This window comes from Ogataea philodendri (assembly GCF_020536065.1).
Source record: "Ogataea philodendri strain CBS6075 chromosome Unknown scaffold15, whole genome shotgun sequence".
Lineage (NCBI taxonomy): Eukaryota > Fungi > Ascomycota > Pichiomycetes > Pichiales > Pichiaceae > Ogataea > Ogataea philodendri.
The window spans coordinates 157392-172464 of record NW_025764075.1 but is presented as its reverse complement, the minus strand read 5'-3'; the positions used below and the strand labels follow the sequence as shown (position 1 = coordinate 172464).

Below are 15073 nucleotides of genomic sequence, written 5' to 3'. Positions count from 1 at the left end.
TATTATTAATCTTTATTTAAGTCATTGTAACGAGCTCTTCGGCCGAGGTTGGGTGGATGGCCACACAGTCGTCAAAGTCTGCCTTGGTGGCTCCCATCTTGACGGCGACGCCAAATCCTTGCAAAATCTCAGACGAGGCGTCTCCGACAATATGCAAACCAACAACCTTCTCGTCCAAGCTCTTGACGCACACCAACTTGTATGCCGTTGGGGACTTGGTTTCTGAAACGGCATAGTACATCGAGGTGAACTTGCTCTGGTAAATCTTGATGTCTTCCTTTCCGTACTTTTCAATGGCCTCCTTCTCGCTCAGTCCGACAGAACCGGCCTCCGGATGGGAGAACACCGCAGAAGGAACGTTGTCAAAGTCCTGTTTCTGGGCCTTGAACACCTCTGGGCCGAAAAGTCTGTTGGACAACTTACGACCAGTAGCAATTGCAACCGGAGTCAATTCGACCTTACCAACAACATCTCCCAAAGAATAAACTCCCTTGACGTTTGTCTCCTGGAACTCGTTCACAACAACATTGTCCCTGGAGTCGAGCTCAAGTCCGATCTTGTCGACGCCCATGCCGACCAACGATCTTCTGCCCACGGTCCAGATCAGCTCGTCAACAACAATAGAGGAATCATCGGATAAAAACACCTTCTTGGACCCGTCGTCCAGCTTCTCGACCTTGGTCACCTGCGACTGTTTGTGCACGTTGATTCCAACCTTCTCGTAGTGGTTGGTGATGGTGTCCTGGATGATGCTGTCGAACTTACGTAAGACGGTATCACCTCTAATGATCATATGGGCCTCGGAACCCAGACCGTGGAAAACGCCGGCCAATTCGACACCAACGTATCCGGCACCAACAATGGCGACTCTCTTTGGCTGTTTCTCAAGCTCAAAAAAGCCGTCGGACGAAATACCCAACTCATAACCTGGGATGTTCTTTGGGAAGATTGGCGTACCACCGGTTGCAATGAGGATTTTGTCAGCAGTGAAGGTCGAGACCTTGGATTTGTCATCCTTGTCGACAACCTCGACTTTTCCGTCGGCGGTGAATCTAGCGAATCCGTAAACGTAATCCACGCCCTCTTTGGTTAGATTGCGCTCGTAGATGCCGTTGAGTCTTTCGATGTAGGCATCTCTCTTGTGCTTGAAATGGGTCCAATTGAAGTCCGAGGCAAAAGAAGGGTCGATTTTCTCAAAACCGTAGTCCTTAGCCAGTCTGATCTTGGACGCCATGTCGGAGGCGTACCACATCACTTTCTTGGGCACACATCCAACGTTGACACATGTTCCACCCATCTTCTTGCTCTCCACAACCAACGCAGAGGCTCCATACTTTGCAGCTCTTCTGGCAGAGGCAACTCCTCCAGAACCACCGCCAATCACCAAATACTGATAATGAGACCGCATTCTATTTAGCATAATTATTTCACGCAGAAATTTAGTGTTTTATACGTGAAGAGAGTAAAATAAATTTGTTTTTCCATCGACAAGCTGATTGGTAATTATGTCGGACGAACAACACGAAAATCAGGGCAACTTGTTCAGTGCGCAGGACGTTGATGAACTCGCAGAAGATGACCAGCTCGACGAGGAGATGGCCGACGAATTGGACCACAACGCCAACGACGACGCTGCACAGGAACAGCAGGACGACTCGGCAGACAAGCTGCCTGCTGCGTTGCCACAGTTCCCCGACCTCACCAGAAGCGACAAGACGTTAGAAGAAGTGTTGCAGATGATGAGCGACGACGAGTTCACGCCTATTATCCCAGACAGCGTGACCGACTACTATCTGGCGAAAAACGGGTTCCAAACCTCAGACTTGAAAATTAAGAGACTTTTGGCTCTGGCTACGCAAAAGTTCATCAGCGACATCGCCACCGACGCCTACGAATACTCGCGCATCCGGTCCAACACCGCCGTGTACAATTCATCGAACCCGCACGTGAGAGCGCGTGCCTTGATGATGGCCACCTCCAACATGGCCAGTGCTCCAGACGACGCCGACGAGGGCGGTGTCCAGGGGGCTTCAGGGTCTGCCGGCGAAGCACAGTCGAGCACAGCACTCGGAGGAGGCAATCAGCAGCATAATAACCAAAAAGTGTCGCTCACCGTCGAGGACCTCAGTAGCGCACTCGACGAGTACGGCCTCAACGTCAACAGACCGCAGTTCTACAGATAATCACCACTGTTTGCGAGGGCGAAACAAACACGTTAAAAGAAACAAAAATACACACTCAGACCATCTCGAAGGACGGGAAGCAGCGTCTTTTCCACGAATCAATTCCCCAGTGGATCAGACCGTCGTCGCTGCCAATCACCAGAGATCCGTTGTCGTTTACGCGCGAAATGTCCAAGCCGCCGATCTCGAGGCTGCTGTCGAGGAACTTCATGGATTCGTCGTCAAGAACAACGTCTTCTGGTGGGGCGCGAGTCAATCCGCCAGTTTGTGTCTCCTCGTTTGATGTGTCATACCTGAATCTGCGAGGCTGGTTTGCGCGATCGCCCGCTCCAGTACGGGGAAGAGGCCTCTGTCCTATGCGGAAGCCAGGTCCGTTCGAGTTCGGAAGAGACATCATGGCAGCGTCCATGGCATTCACCTCCTCGAGAGACTTCACAATAGGCTGTGTGTATGTACCTGTGTCCTGATCATAGAGTCGTCTTGGCAACAATATAACTTGATGTTTTGTATAATCTCTGGTGTCCACAACGTGCACTCTTCCTTGATGTTCAGAGATAAAGAGCAGGTCTTCTGTTCCTCCGCTAAACTTGCAAACACGGAAGTCTCCGCTGGCGTCCAAACGTGTGGAATGGATCTCGTGCAACGCATGGTCCTGTTTCCGCACATCGTAAATTAGGTTGGCACCGTCCTGGAAGCAAACACTAAACTGCATTCCCGAAGAACTCCAGTCGGTAGATATTCCACACAGATAGCTTGTAGAGACGCTCCGATTGGCTTGCACGTTCGACATATTCTCTTCGGGATGAAGAACATATATCTTGGACGAGTCGCCTACCGCTATAATGCTCTTGTTGTCTGGAGCTATGCTGGAGTGATTTAACGGGATGCCGATATTTATGCTTGAACGGGTAGGAGTCAGACCGTTGTTGGTGATATCCAGGAAATACATGTTTTGGTCGTTGTTGCAAAGAATGGACCTGTACAAGGAATTGGACGTCTTGTACAGAGAAACCGAGTTGTTGATCAGACTTCCAACATTCTGGTTGATGACAGATTCGTTATGTTTGGTATAGAGCCCAAAAAGACCGCGGCAGCAGCCCAAAGTGACACCTTGTGGAGTGGCACTGACAACCCCACTAACGGCGATCACATCATCGAGCTCTTTTAAGGACCGCGGCGATGTTTCGAACTTGGCCACTAATTTGAGGGATTTGGAACTGGAGGGAGAAGAGTCCTTCCTATCCTTCTTGTGCCGTAGATCAAGAGACATCAAATTGCTGGCCGACGGGAAGTAAACAGAGTGCGACGTGGACGACGAACAAACCAGGTCCTTCAACTGCCAATGGCTCATGGTGATATTGACATTATGGTAATCGGATTTGGGAACAAGGAAACTAGGAGTAGTTGGTTGGGCTGTGTACTTCCTGGTTTCCCGACTAGAAGGTTAGTAAACGAGCAAGTGCAAAACCAGTAAACTTACCTTTCTGGCGTAATCAACGTTTCGATAGTCATTATAAATTAACAGGCTAAAGTCTCCATATATTTATATAAATGCGTATGAGTTGCTTATCACCATTACATCACACGCCAGCAGCATTAGTACGCCACTTACGTAATCCGCAATGAGACTTTCATATTTTCCATGCTAAATTTCTGCCACACAAAAAAACAAAACAGCTGGAGTATCAGGAGTTAGTTGTCTTTAACTTAGCAATATAGATGGCGTCAGTAATTTATTTTCTAGACAACAAGGGCCGACCATTGTTGTCACGAGATTACAAGGGCGACATCCCTGCCCAGGCTGTGGAGCGGTTCCCGTTCCTGTTGATCAACAATTCGTCAAACAACGGTAGTTTCGATGACGGCTCCACGCGGCCGGTGTTGTACGACAACGGGATCAACTATATCTATTTGATGCACAAGAATCTTTATGTGTTGGCAATGACTCGCCATGATACCAATGTGTTTAATATAATGTGCTATCTGAACAATCTCATCAAGGTTCTTGAGAGCTATGTGAAATCGCTGGAGGAAGAGTCGATCAGAGACAATTTCTCCATAATATACGAGCTGTTGGACGAGATGATGGATTTTGGAATTCCGCAGATTACAGACACAAAGATTTTGAAAGAATACATCACGCAGGAGTCGTTCACGTTGGAGAAAGTCATTGCCACTGCCACTGGTGCCAAGGGCGGATCATTGTCCCAGACCAGAGCCAAGCAGCCTCCTTCCACGTTGACCAACTCGGTCAACTGGAGATCTCCTGGAATATTCTACAAGAAGAACGAGGCGTATTTGGACGTTGTCGAGTGCATTGATATGCTGATCAACGCCAAGGGCCAGATGCTCAGTTCCGAGATCCATGGAGCCATCAAGTTGAAGTCGTATCTTTCGGGGATGCCCGAGCTTGTTTTGGGACTGAACGATCGGTTTTTGAACGGGGGACTTGCATCTATCCGTGGCGAGACCGGCGAGGCCAACGGCTCGGGAAATGCCAACGGATCCAAGGGGATCGAAGTGGAGGACGTGAAGTTCCACCAATGTGTGCGGTTGTCCAAGTTTGAAGCCGACAAGATGGTTTCCTTCATCCCGCCCGACGGCGAGTTCGACCTGATGAGCTACCGTGTTCATTCCCACACGCTTCGGCCATTGTTCCTGATAGACTACAAAATGAAAAACCATTCAAACACGAGAATAGAGATCATGATCAAAGTGAAAGCAAACTACAAAAGCAAGATCAGCGCGAACCGGTTGGAGATCAGAATTCCCGTTCCCGACGACGTTGACTCACCTAAATTCCACTACAACAAGGGCTCGATCAAGTACATACCGAGCGAGTCTGTGGTGCTCTGGAAGTTCAAGCGCATTGACGGAGGCAAGGAGTACGTTATGATTGCCGAGCTGTTGCTCCCATCTGTGCATGACCTGTCCAACCTGGAGACATTTAAGAAAAAACCAGTCAACCTGAAGTTCGAGATGCAAGGGTTTGTGACCAGTGGGCTGCAAATCCGGTACCTCAAGATCAACGAGCCAAAACTTAATTACCAAAGTTATCCATACGTGCGGTATATCACGCGAAGCGGCGATAATTATAGTGTTCGTGTGAAATAAAATGGAATGGTTATATATATAAGCAGATTTTTTTTTCTTGGGTAAAATAAAGTTTTATTTCATAGTGTGACCCTATCCCACGACATGGATCTAGAAAAACAGGAACAGTCCGCAAAGCTCAAAGATCTGGGCAACCAGGAGCTGAAGAAGAACGATTTTAATGGGGCCATCAAGTTTTATACAGAGGCCATCCAGGTGTATCCGACGGCAATTTTGTACTCCAACAGAGCCCAAGCTCAAATTAAGATAGAAAATTATGGACTTGCGATCGACGACGCGAAAAAGGCGATTGAGCTCGACAAAAACTACCTTAAGGCTTATTACCGTCGTGCAGTGGCGTTTAGTGCAATTTTGGAGTACAAAAAAGCCCTCGCCGACGTGAAAATTGTGCTTTCAAGAGCACCTTCCGATAAACATGCCCAGACTTTGGAGAATAGACTGGTTAAGATCATCAATCAGATAAAATTTGAAAGGGCCATCGCGGTGGCAGACAAGGGCTCGCCGATCTCAACTTTGGATCTGGAATCTTTTGGAATCGAGAAAAGCTACGAAGGTCCCGAACTAGAAATCAAACAAGTTGATAAAAAAATCAGTGTTGTCATGACCCAGGAGTATATCTCCAACATGGTGGCTCTGTTTAAAAAGGGAGCCAACCTGCCTAAAAAACACGCCTTTGCCATTGTGGCGGCGGCCAACGAGGTGTTCAAAGCCCAGCCGTCGCTCGTGGAGATCGGACTCAAGCGCGACTCCACAGCCGATAAAGAGCTGCAACTCGACACCGTGGAAAAGATCACTGTCTGTGGAGACACCCACGGCCAATTCTACGACGTGATGAACCTGTTCAAGCGGTTCGGAAAGGTCGGGCCGTCCCACACCTATCTGTTCAACGGAGATTTTGTCGACAGAGGCTCCTGGTCGTGTGAGGTGGCTCTTTTGCTCTACTGTTTGAAGCTGCTATATCCGCAAAACATGTACATTAACAGAGGAAACCACGAAACAAACGACATGAACAAGGTGTACGGGTTTGAAGACGAATGCAAACACAAGTACAACGAAAAGTTATTCCTCTGTTTCAGCGAATCTTTCAATTCTTTGCCATATGCGTCTTTGATCGGCCAGGAATATTTGGTTATGCATGGTGGGTTGTTTTCGTCGGACGACGTCACGGTGGACGACATCCGCAAGATCAACCGGTTCAGATCGTCACAACCTCCAAAGGAAGGTATTGAGATGGAGCTACTCTGGACAGACCCGCAGTACGACAACGGACGGTCCGCTTCCAAAAGAGGTATTGGTATGCAATTTGGACCTGACGTGACGGCCAAGTTCTGCGAAAACAACAATCTCAAGGCGGTGATCCGGTCCCACGAGGTGCGGATGGGTGGTTACGAGATCGAGCACGACGGCAAGCTGATCACCGTGTTCAGTGCTCCTAATTACTGCGATGCCCAAGGAAACCTGGGTGCGGTCATCGACCTGACTCTGGACAACGGTGAGTACAAGTACGACTGCAGAACGTTCACCCACGTTGAACATCCAAACATTCCTCCGATGAACTACACCAAGAACAACCTTGGGTTTTGAGTGTGTATGATCCGTCAATCACATTTCTAGAACGATCTAGAAATAATCTTTATCAAGACCAGTTTGATCTCGAAAAGGTTGTAGAGGGAGACAATCTGGGTGATGGCACTAATCTCCCTACAATATATACCTTTTCTTTAATGAGTGAAGAAAAAAAAAATTGAAAATTCTCCGGTATTTATACTAACCATGACAACACTCAACATATTAATTTATGCTTTGTGTTTGTTTAGCGCCCAGATAACCGCCCAGCGGATTATCGGGAAGTTCGAGCTGCCCCAAGCCGGTCTTGCGGACCCTGCTCGTGCGTTTGTGCGTGTTTCCAACGCCACATGGACTGGCCACTACCACCTGAATCGCCACGGCGAGTTCTCCCTTACTGGTTTGTCTGTCGGGGAATACGACCTGGCACTCAATTCGCTTGATTTTGCACTCGCATCCACAAATTTCTACACCTTGGCGGTCCACGACGACGGATACGACGTGTACCAAAATGTTCCTGGCATATTAGCCAGTAACACTCCTGTGCCACTTGCATCCAAACTCAATTTCAGTGCTGAAAACGTTCGTGTGAAACGGTTTGCGGACCCTGACCAAACCTCTGGAATCCTCGAGATGATCCCCTTCTGGGGAGTGCTGAAACAGTACCCCATGCTGGGAGTCGTGATGGGGGTGATGGTGGTGATTGCATTGATGCCGACGATTGTTGGGTTCATCGACCCGGAATTCAGTGAAAGAGTGCTACAGGCGCAGCAACAGGTCGCCGACAACCGCAAACCTGCTCCCCCCAAACAATAAGTAAGCCACCGTCCGGGCTTACACTCGGGCCTTGCTTTTTACCTAATGCCTTCGCCACCTGCGCCACACAGATCGAAAAATAAACAGTAATTAGCTTTATTTATAAATATAAGCGTGATTGAGAATCAGACTTTGAAAAAGTACGCATTTCCCCTGGTTCCTGTTTCCTGCATAATGTATTTGGTATCGCTCGTAAAGGAGCTTTCACAGAGCCATTTGGTGGACTTCAAGGTGGTATCGCTCTGTTTTTGCTGGTACGCCATTTCCAGCTTGACCTCGCAACTCACCAAGCAAATCCTGGAGCAGTTTGACTTCCCTGTGTTTGTTGGCGAGTTCCAGTTTCTGTGCAGTCTTGTGCTCGGCTATACAGCCATAGTTCTCAGCGACCGGTTCCCCATTTTGCGCGAACAGCTCCCGGGAAGCTCGGTAGCAACCACCCGTTTTGTGTTCAATCGACGCCTGCTGAAACTCTATTTCCCCATGGGCACGTTCCAATTTATTGCCAAGCTGTTCAGCCTGGCAGCCACCGCCATCTGTCCCATCGCCACCGTGGCGTCCATCCGTGCTCTGGGACCGCTTTTCATCGTGTTCAGCTACCGCTTGTACTATAAAGTGCGCTTCCCTTCCACAACCTACCTGTCCCTGGTACCGCTGCTCGTTGGCGTGGTGATCATCGTTGTTTCCCAGTCGGGAGATAAGGAAACAACGAGACGCACTATCTCTGACCCGCAGCTCAGCAGCCAGGGCCAACGCGAACAGGATCTTGTGCGAAGAATGCTATCAGAAAACTCGGACTACCTCAAGGGAATTGCCTACTCGTTCACAGCCACTATCATCTTTGCCGGCCAGTCCATCTACGCCAAAAACGTTGTCACTAACGCGCCAATAAAAGATCCGGGGTCCCTTGCTCTGAGCAAAGAGTACTCGCACCATGATATAGAAAAATACCCATCGTCTCCTCCGCCAACAACAGATTCCAAAAAACCAACTGACTACGACCTGCTGCTCGATAAACCCGACAAGCTCACCACACTGATATACTGCGCAACCTACGGAATGATGTACTCGATCCCGGCATTCATGACGTACGAGTTTAAAGAGCTGTTCTTTGGCTTCACCATCGTCTCTGAAACCGTGGCCGAGCCCAACCTGCACCTGGTCCCCTGGACTTTGCTGGTGCTCAACGGGATCAGTCATTTCAGCCAGTCGCTCATTGCGTTCCATATTCTTGCAATTCTGCCCACAGTGACCTACTCCATCGCAGCCATGATGAAACGGATAGTCATCATCACCATCAGCATGATAATGATCCGCAAGTCGCTCTCGTTCCTGGAGGTTCTGGGCCTGCTCCATGTGGCAGTCGGCCTGTATTGCTACGACCGGTGGGGTTCCAAACGTTAAGTTATTCGTGTATGTATGTTTTATTTATTAGCACCATATCATCAGCTTCTTTTCCCCTCCCGCAGCCAGCTCGCCGCGTCCAACGAAACCGCCCTCCCCGTTCAGCTCCACGTTCAGCTTCAGACTCAAACACGCAACGTTAAAGTCGCCAAACATGCTGAAGTCGCGCAGTTTCTCAATGCTCCACACATTGTCCAGCTTGAGCTCGTACAGAACAATCTTGCTGTGAAATCCAACAGCCAGAATCGAGTGGTGGCTCCACGAGTAGTGTGAGATTGTCGGACAGTGGTTCAGGTTGGACTCGGCAAACGTGATGGCCGTGCACTCGTCTTTCAGAATATGGTCGATGATAGACATCCCGTTGATGGTGTACAGATGTAGCACGTTGTTCGTATCCACAACAGCCACCGTTCCTGTTTCGTTGGACATGGCAACCAGTTTCGAGTCAGTTGCCACGTCTCGCATCAGTCGGTTCTGGAGGGTGTCCCAAAGTTTCACCTCGCCGTCCAGACTTAGCGACAGGATCGTGGAATAGAAAGTGTTTACCTCGATCTTTTGGATCCGAGCTCTGTGTCCACGCAGAACAGCCTGCGGCTCCAAATCCTTTGAGTTGGTCAAGGGAGTGCCCGTTGGCTGGCGGACGTTGACGCGCTGTGCGTTCTTCAAGCCAGACAGCTTATTCGACGTCAAACGGAACACCTGGAGAGCTCCGTTTTCAAACCCAACCACAAACTGGTCCGACGTGAGAACCTCGAGCGATGTGATCTTGCACACGTTAAGATTCTCAAAAATAAGACCGTTCACGCATATATCGTTGCGGCCGGAAATTTGGATGTCCAGCTGCCTTGCGCTTCTGTGCATCCAGTCTCGTCCCTCCCATTGTTTCTTGGCAAAGTTGAACTCGATCTTGCTTACAGTCTCAGAGGATTCCACGATCGACAATGGCAGCTCAAACAATTTCTGGTAGTCAAAATGAAGCCGCAATAAGTTGATCTTCCTTGGATGGGGCTTGTGGAATAGCTGGACAGGGGTCTGCCCAAAATTGTGGATTGTGCTCACAATGACGTTTCTGTCATGCTCGTCTTTGATCTTGTCGAGATCCGTGGATCCTTGGTAACTCAAATGATGGAAAACGTTCTGCGACTCAACAGCGTACTTACCTCTCTGTTTGTACCCAAACACCAGGTCGATCCATTCGTGCAAGTGTTCGGAAACATAGTCACTCTCTAGAGCCTGCCTCATTTTTTCAACAAATATCACCGGGTCATTCTTAGCCCACGGCGGAAGAGCAACGTCTTCCACCTTGGTTCCGTCTTGCAAGTGTCCAAACTCGAAATTATTGCTATTCACCAAGAAGTCGGGCAGATAGTAGAACTCTGGGATCAGTTCTCGCACGTCTGTGGTGTTGTCTCTTGAAGCACTGTTCCATGCTTTGAGAATCGAATGGAACGATCTGTCGGCGTAGTCAAACTTGCCTCCTTGAAGGAGCAGATATGACTTCACAAACGGCCGCAGTCGGATCAAGTACGAAGCAACAATCATTGCAGAAGAGTAATGGGTTCCATAGTGGAATGGTGGTGTATCTGGTGACATATCAATTGAGGCTTCGTATCTTTCCTTGAATTGGGCTGCTCGCTTCTCGCTCTGCGCTCCCATTGGTTTTTGGAGGTCTCTAAACGTGGACGGATTGCTCAAATCCAGTTCCTCGCTCTCGTAGTCTGCAATCACAAACGGAAAAACGGGATACTGAGTCAAATCGTTGAACGTTCTTCCAGCCATCGTGTTGACCAGAATGAGATAGTAAAAGTTGGATATTTCTCCTTTCTGCCACTTTTTCGTTATCTGGTTCAACGCAGAAGAGGAGCCGGTAGAACCCAGCACACTAAACAGTTTAGCTCCAAACGGAGTACCAGACGAGGAGGCCAGACGAAGCGAGTCCTCTAACAATGTGTCTGAGAATCTGGCAGATACGCGGCTCGACAGAATATTGTACAGCCAGTCGCGAACATTTCTGGAAATGCAGGTAACAAGGAAACTGCTACCATCAATGAAAAACAACTCTAAAGCCACGTCTCGAAGCAGAAAGTTCCTCTTGCTGATCGACGCAAACTTAGCCAGCTCCCATGACTCTGTCTGATGCTCAAATGTGACGTTTTCGGGTCCTGTTTCGGTGATATGCTGAATAAACGAATCGCGTTCTTTCTTCGGGGCGTCTTTTGGATCAACAATCTTTCCATCAGAGGTGAGGAAATAGTTACCAACCAGGTAGATATGGGTTTGTCCAACAATAAATATAGACTCCAACGTCTCCAGACCGTGGATTTGTGTCACATTCACCATTTCCACAATCTTGTCACCAATGTACAAACTTCTGAGGATTTTTCTGTTTTTGTCTTCATGGGACACGTCAAAGTCAAGCTGTTCCGCTAACAATTCGTAGCCATCGTCGATTTCGCTTGAACCAGACTCAGAGTCATCCTGGATAGGTATTTCGACATCAGATGGGTCAATTCGCGGTACTATCCGCTTTCTCATTCTGTTTGGGCCTTCGGTGGAATCAAGCGTGTCACATAGTTTGTATTTTTCAACTGGGAGCTGCGACTTTATAATGTTGAACATGTTGATGAAATAGTTAAGATCATCTTTATCGTCCTGGATGTGTCGATGGAACTTTTTGGCCTCGGATTGCTCAATCGCTTTCTTCAAAACTTGCACCTCCTTGTTGTAAATTTTGTCCACCTTTTCGGTAACTTCGAAATGATACTCGTCAAGCAAATCAGCAATGAGTTCCTGCTTCCGAGGTTTAAGTTCCGGTTTCTGAAAGCCCCTACCCTTGGCATCGAACTTTTTGTCGATGATCGAGCGCAAAATCGAGTCCTTGGTCCACAGCAGTCTGACATCCTCATCGTTCATCGATGGTAGCTGTGTGAATAGGTGAGAAAGAATAATCGTCTCCTCGCCTTCCGCTGTCAACGATGCCACCAGCGGTTTAATATCTGGCTGGTTGATCAAATAAATTCGTATGCAATTGATGGCAAGACTGGACAGGCCCTGATCGACTATTCCTATGCACTCAAGAAGCGAGCAAAAAATAATAATGTCCCCATCATCCATTGTAGTTGTAACAAACAAGCTCCGGTCAACCATGAATCCAGAGCAGCATGCTTTGATTTCATCAGGGACGTGTTCGGGATCATCTTTATAGGATTGTATTGCATGGTAGAACACTTGGATGAACACTTCACGGAAGTCTTTGCGGATTGACTTGAACTTGGCTGCATCAGCAGAAGCAAACGCAAGACTGAGTGTTTCGATTACCTGTGTGTATTCATGTGGATCAAATGAGTAAGCTCTTTTGCTGGTGAGATACCGGGTCAATAGCTTAGCATAAGCTGGATTTGCAAGACCACCAATGGAGTTGGATTTGAGAAGTTCAGGAACAACAATGCAGCCAAACATGAGTGGGAATTTCTGGTAGGCGGAATCAATAGAAACAGGCTCCGACTTGGTTTGGGCCGTGCTCAACTTTTCTGCAAACAGTTTTCCCAGGAGTGCAGTGTAAAGCACAGCAACTTTGCTGGACTCATTTTGCAATCTCAATACGAGCAACAGAAAGCTCCGAATCCACCTGAGATCATTTAAAATCGAGTATCTGAACGACTTGTAAGAGCTGGACAAATGGTCAAGGGTTTTGATATATGATAATAACAATTCTTGCGAGCTGGATTCTAAAGCGATGTTATTTGCAATCACAAGAAATTCACTTATGATGATCGGCTCGTGATGATGAGCAGCTGTTTTGCAAACCGATATTTGAACCAGAGTGTCAAGTAATTCATGACTGGAGCTCCATTTGTTCAGTAGCCTGGATATCAGCGCTAAGCCAGTCGTGTCAGAAAGAGATTTGTATGTCTTTTCCGAATGTTGCATTATTCTCCGCAATAGTTTCAATGCAATCTGCACAACCTTGATGTCGGAATCGTCCAAAATCAAAAGCACCCATTTTGTGGATACGGTCTTCATGAATATCTTGTACATGTGCGAGTCGGAGTTCAAGGACGAGTCCTGGATGATGGACATGACAATTTCGAGCAAAGTCAGGCCGCATTTCCGTTGTAATCCTGAATCGTCTTCTACCTCAAGAGCATAAATGACATATAACGACAACGACTTGATTGCTTCAGGCGATGGATTAGTTTGGAGAAGAATGGACATTGAATCGTGAACTAACGGTAGCAAATCTTCCTCAAACAGTCCGTATTTCAATGCCTGGATGAACCTTTTCACTATTCTCATTTCTGCAAGCTGCTTAAGGTTGTAACTATGGTAGCGACTATCTTGTCCAAAAACTGAGAACTGGAAAAGCAGAAACTTGAACGCGTCTTTCATTTGGCCTCCTGAGGTTTTGTCTCTCGAATCTGGTTTCCATATGTCAAAGTCCGCAATTAGGATTCTGTAAGCAAGACCATTGGCAAGAATGGAGTCCACTGGAGCCTTTTCATTATATCCAACAAACTTGAGAATTGTGTCAAGCACTTTCAGATCGAGGATATGTTTTTTTGTCTTTAAGATGGTAGCAAGGATATTATAGCCAGCATTCATTTCAAACTCCTGGTTCGAAACTGGGTCATTGGACAGCAATAAGAAAAGAAACTCTAGCGATTCCACCAAAACCGAGAGCGACGAAGCGGCCTCAATCAGTCGCAATCCGACAGCAAACCCGCCAACCGAATACACCGAGCTGAGGATCAAGTTTGGGTTCCATAAAATGATTCCATCCAGCTCATCAGAAGAGTTTGCATTGAGATCCACCACAATGGCCTTTTGAATAAGTTTTGGTGTCTGCAAGTTGTCGAGGTCGGATTCTTCAAGTTTCAATTTCATAATCACTTTGGCTTTTTCGGACAAGTGACGTTGCAAGTTTCTATTTTGGTAGGTGCCTGTATACTGAGGCCCAAGATAGTACGATAGCAATACCCAATCGTACCTCAATGGTTCTCTAACAAGCAGAAAATTGATCAGTTCAAAGTAGATCCCACTTGTTCCGTTAATCTCCAGCTTGGATGCACGTTTGGAAGCAGGAAGCTGGATATTAATAGACTGTATGAACTCTGCGTTGACAAACAGATCGATGTACGATCGTCTCCGTTCTTGTTTGTGGATCAAAACAACATGGTATTTTGTCCCTGGATTGAAAGTAAAAGCTTCAAACGTTGCAATGTCGGTGTAAGTGTTGACAGAAAGCTTACTATTTTCCAAAGAGTAACTCAACAGCTGTTCGTGGTTGCCAAGATAGAAGACTGAAGATGGAGTTGGCAACTGATGCGTATGCGTATATTGGAACCAGAATTGGATGGTGAAGTTGGCCACTGGAAAGTCCGCTTGTGTAGAGTATTTGGAGTCGGCTTGGAATATGTAGGATTTCGAGGTGTTGATGTTTTGCAGGAATAGTTTCGGCAGGGAGATCAATGAGTCTGGAGACTGAATACTGGTTTTATAAATATCGTTGATTTGCTGGAAATTGAGTCCGAATTCGGCGATGGAGTCAAATAGATCAAGAACCAGAGCGCAGTTCTTGTTGACTGGGTTAGAACAGTAATCTATCAATAGACCACACAATGTGCTGGAATATATGCGAATCTTGTTTATCGGTGATGCGTTGATAAGATGGATTAGAAACTCAAGTATCAGTGGTGATTCTGTGGAGTCTGGAGAGTCCAAGACTGATTTCACCACTTGTTCAAGCTTGCCAGAACATTTCTCTTTAAACAACGGGATTTGTTCCAACGAGTCCAAAACTTCCACCAAGTCCTCAGGCACGGTGGTCAAAACAGACTGGATGCCATACTCTCCGTCAATACACGCGGTCAACCGCTCACTTAACGTAGACATGGCTTAGACATTGGTACTAGGGAAATATTTATTAGTGTATTGAGCCGCGCACATATTCTCCACCATCCGAAAATTTAACGTTCGAAAAGATTTGTTTGTTG

At 47.3% G+C, this 15073-nt stretch overlaps 14 protein-coding genes across 14 annotated transcripts; 9 read left to right on the top strand and 5 right to left on the bottom strand.

Annotated features, from left to right (window-relative positions):
• Positions 1-16: 16 nt before the first annotated feature.
• OGAPHI_004804 (uncharacterized protein) lies at positions 17-1420 on the bottom strand (the record flags this gene model as incomplete). Its single annotated transcript, XM_046205922.1, has 1 exon — positions 17-1420. One exon carries the CDS (start codon positions 1418-1420, stop codon positions 17-19), a length of 1404 nt encoding a protein of 467 aa, XP_046060370.1.
• On the top strand, positions 794-1394 carry OGAPHI_004805 (uncharacterized protein; the record flags this gene model as incomplete). The annotated part of the gene is made up of 2 exons (XM_046205923.1): positions 794-1069; positions 1206-1394. The coding sequence occupies 2 exons, from the start codon at positions 794-796 to the stop codon at positions 1392-1394; spliced, it is 465 nt and encodes a 154-aa protein (XP_046060371.1).
• Positions 1421-1505: 85 nt separating the features above from the next.
• OGAPHI_004803 (uncharacterized protein) lies at positions 1506-2183 on the top strand (the record flags this gene model as incomplete). Its single annotated transcript, XM_046205921.1, has 1 exon — positions 1506-2183. The coding sequence occupies one exon, from the start codon at positions 1506-1508 to the stop codon at positions 2181-2183; it is 678 nt and encodes a 225-aa protein (XP_046060369.1).
• A 55-nt stretch (positions 2184-2238) lies between these two features.
• OGAPHI_004801 (uncharacterized protein) lies at positions 2239-3827 on the bottom strand (the record flags this gene model as incomplete). Its single annotated transcript, XM_046205919.1, has 2 exons — positions 2239-3619; positions 3796-3827. The coding sequence occupies 2 exons, from the start codon at positions 3825-3827 to the stop codon at positions 2239-2241; spliced, it is 1413 nt and encodes a 470-aa protein (XP_046060367.1).
• Positions 3131-3478, top strand: OGAPHI_004802 (uncharacterized protein; the record flags this gene model as incomplete). Its single annotated transcript, XM_046205920.1, has 2 exons — positions 3131-3250; positions 3353-3478. The coding sequence occupies 2 exons, from the start codon at positions 3131-3133 to the stop codon at positions 3476-3478; spliced, it is 246 nt and encodes an 81-aa protein (XP_046060368.1).
• A 75-nt stretch (positions 3828-3902) lies between the features above and the next one.
• Positions 3903-5297, top strand: OGAPHI_004800 (uncharacterized protein; the record flags this gene model as incomplete). The annotated part of the gene is made up of 1 exon (XM_046205918.1): positions 3903-5297. One exon carries the CDS (start codon positions 3903-3905, stop codon positions 5295-5297), a length of 1395 nt encoding a protein of 464 aa, XP_046060366.1.
• On the bottom strand, positions 4460-5749 carry OGAPHI_004799 (uncharacterized protein; the record flags this gene model as incomplete). The annotated part of the gene is made up of 3 exons (XM_046205917.1): positions 4460-4796; positions 4992-5150; positions 5622-5749. 3 exons carry the CDS (start codon positions 5747-5749, stop codon positions 4460-4462), a joined length of 624 nt encoding a protein of 207 aa, XP_046060365.1.
• OGAPHI_004798 (uncharacterized protein) lies at positions 5382-6881 on the top strand (the record flags this gene model as incomplete). The annotated part of the gene is made up of 1 exon (XM_046205916.1): positions 5382-6881. The coding sequence occupies one exon, from the start codon at positions 5382-5384 to the stop codon at positions 6879-6881; it is 1500 nt and encodes a 499-aa protein (XP_046060364.1).
• Positions 6882-7070: 189 nt separating this feature from the next.
• On the top strand, positions 7071-7679 carry OGAPHI_004797 (uncharacterized protein; the record flags this gene model as incomplete). The annotated part of the gene is made up of 1 exon (XM_046205913.1): positions 7071-7679. The coding sequence occupies one exon, from the start codon at positions 7071-7073 to the stop codon at positions 7677-7679; it is 609 nt and encodes a 202-aa protein (XP_046060363.1).
• Positions 7680-7853: 174 nt separating this feature from the next.
• OGAPHI_004795 (uncharacterized protein) lies at positions 7854-9080 on the top strand (the record flags this gene model as incomplete). The annotated part of the gene is made up of 1 exon (XM_046205911.1): positions 7854-9080. The coding sequence occupies one exon, from the start codon at positions 7854-7856 to the stop codon at positions 9078-9080; it is 1227 nt and encodes a 408-aa protein (XP_046060361.1).
• OGAPHI_004796 (uncharacterized protein) lies at positions 7884-9032 on the bottom strand (the record flags this gene model as incomplete). Its single annotated transcript, XM_046205912.1, has 2 exons — positions 7884-8456; positions 8769-9032. 2 exons carry the CDS (start codon positions 9030-9032, stop codon positions 7884-7886), a joined length of 837 nt encoding a protein of 278 aa, XP_046060362.1.
• A 27-nt stretch (positions 9081-9107) lies between the features above and the next one.
• Positions 9108-14972, bottom strand: OGAPHI_004793 (uncharacterized protein; the record flags this gene model as incomplete). Its single annotated transcript, XM_046205909.1, has 1 exon — positions 9108-14972. One exon carries the CDS (start codon positions 14970-14972, stop codon positions 9108-9110), a length of 5865 nt encoding a protein of 1954 aa, XP_046060359.1.
• On the top strand, positions 12918-13908 carry OGAPHI_004794 (uncharacterized protein; the record flags this gene model as incomplete). The annotated part of the gene is made up of 3 exons (XM_046205910.1): positions 12918-12940; positions 13026-13195; positions 13676-13908. 3 exons carry the CDS (start codon positions 12918-12920, stop codon positions 13906-13908), a joined length of 426 nt encoding a protein of 141 aa, XP_046060360.1.
• Positions 14713-14979, top strand: OGAPHI_004792 (uncharacterized protein; the record flags this gene model as incomplete). The annotated part of the gene is made up of 1 exon (XM_046205908.1): positions 14713-14979. The coding sequence occupies one exon, from the start codon at positions 14713-14715 to the stop codon at positions 14977-14979; it is 267 nt and encodes an 88-aa protein (XP_046060358.1).
• Between the last annotated feature and the right edge of the window lie 94 nt (positions 14980-15073).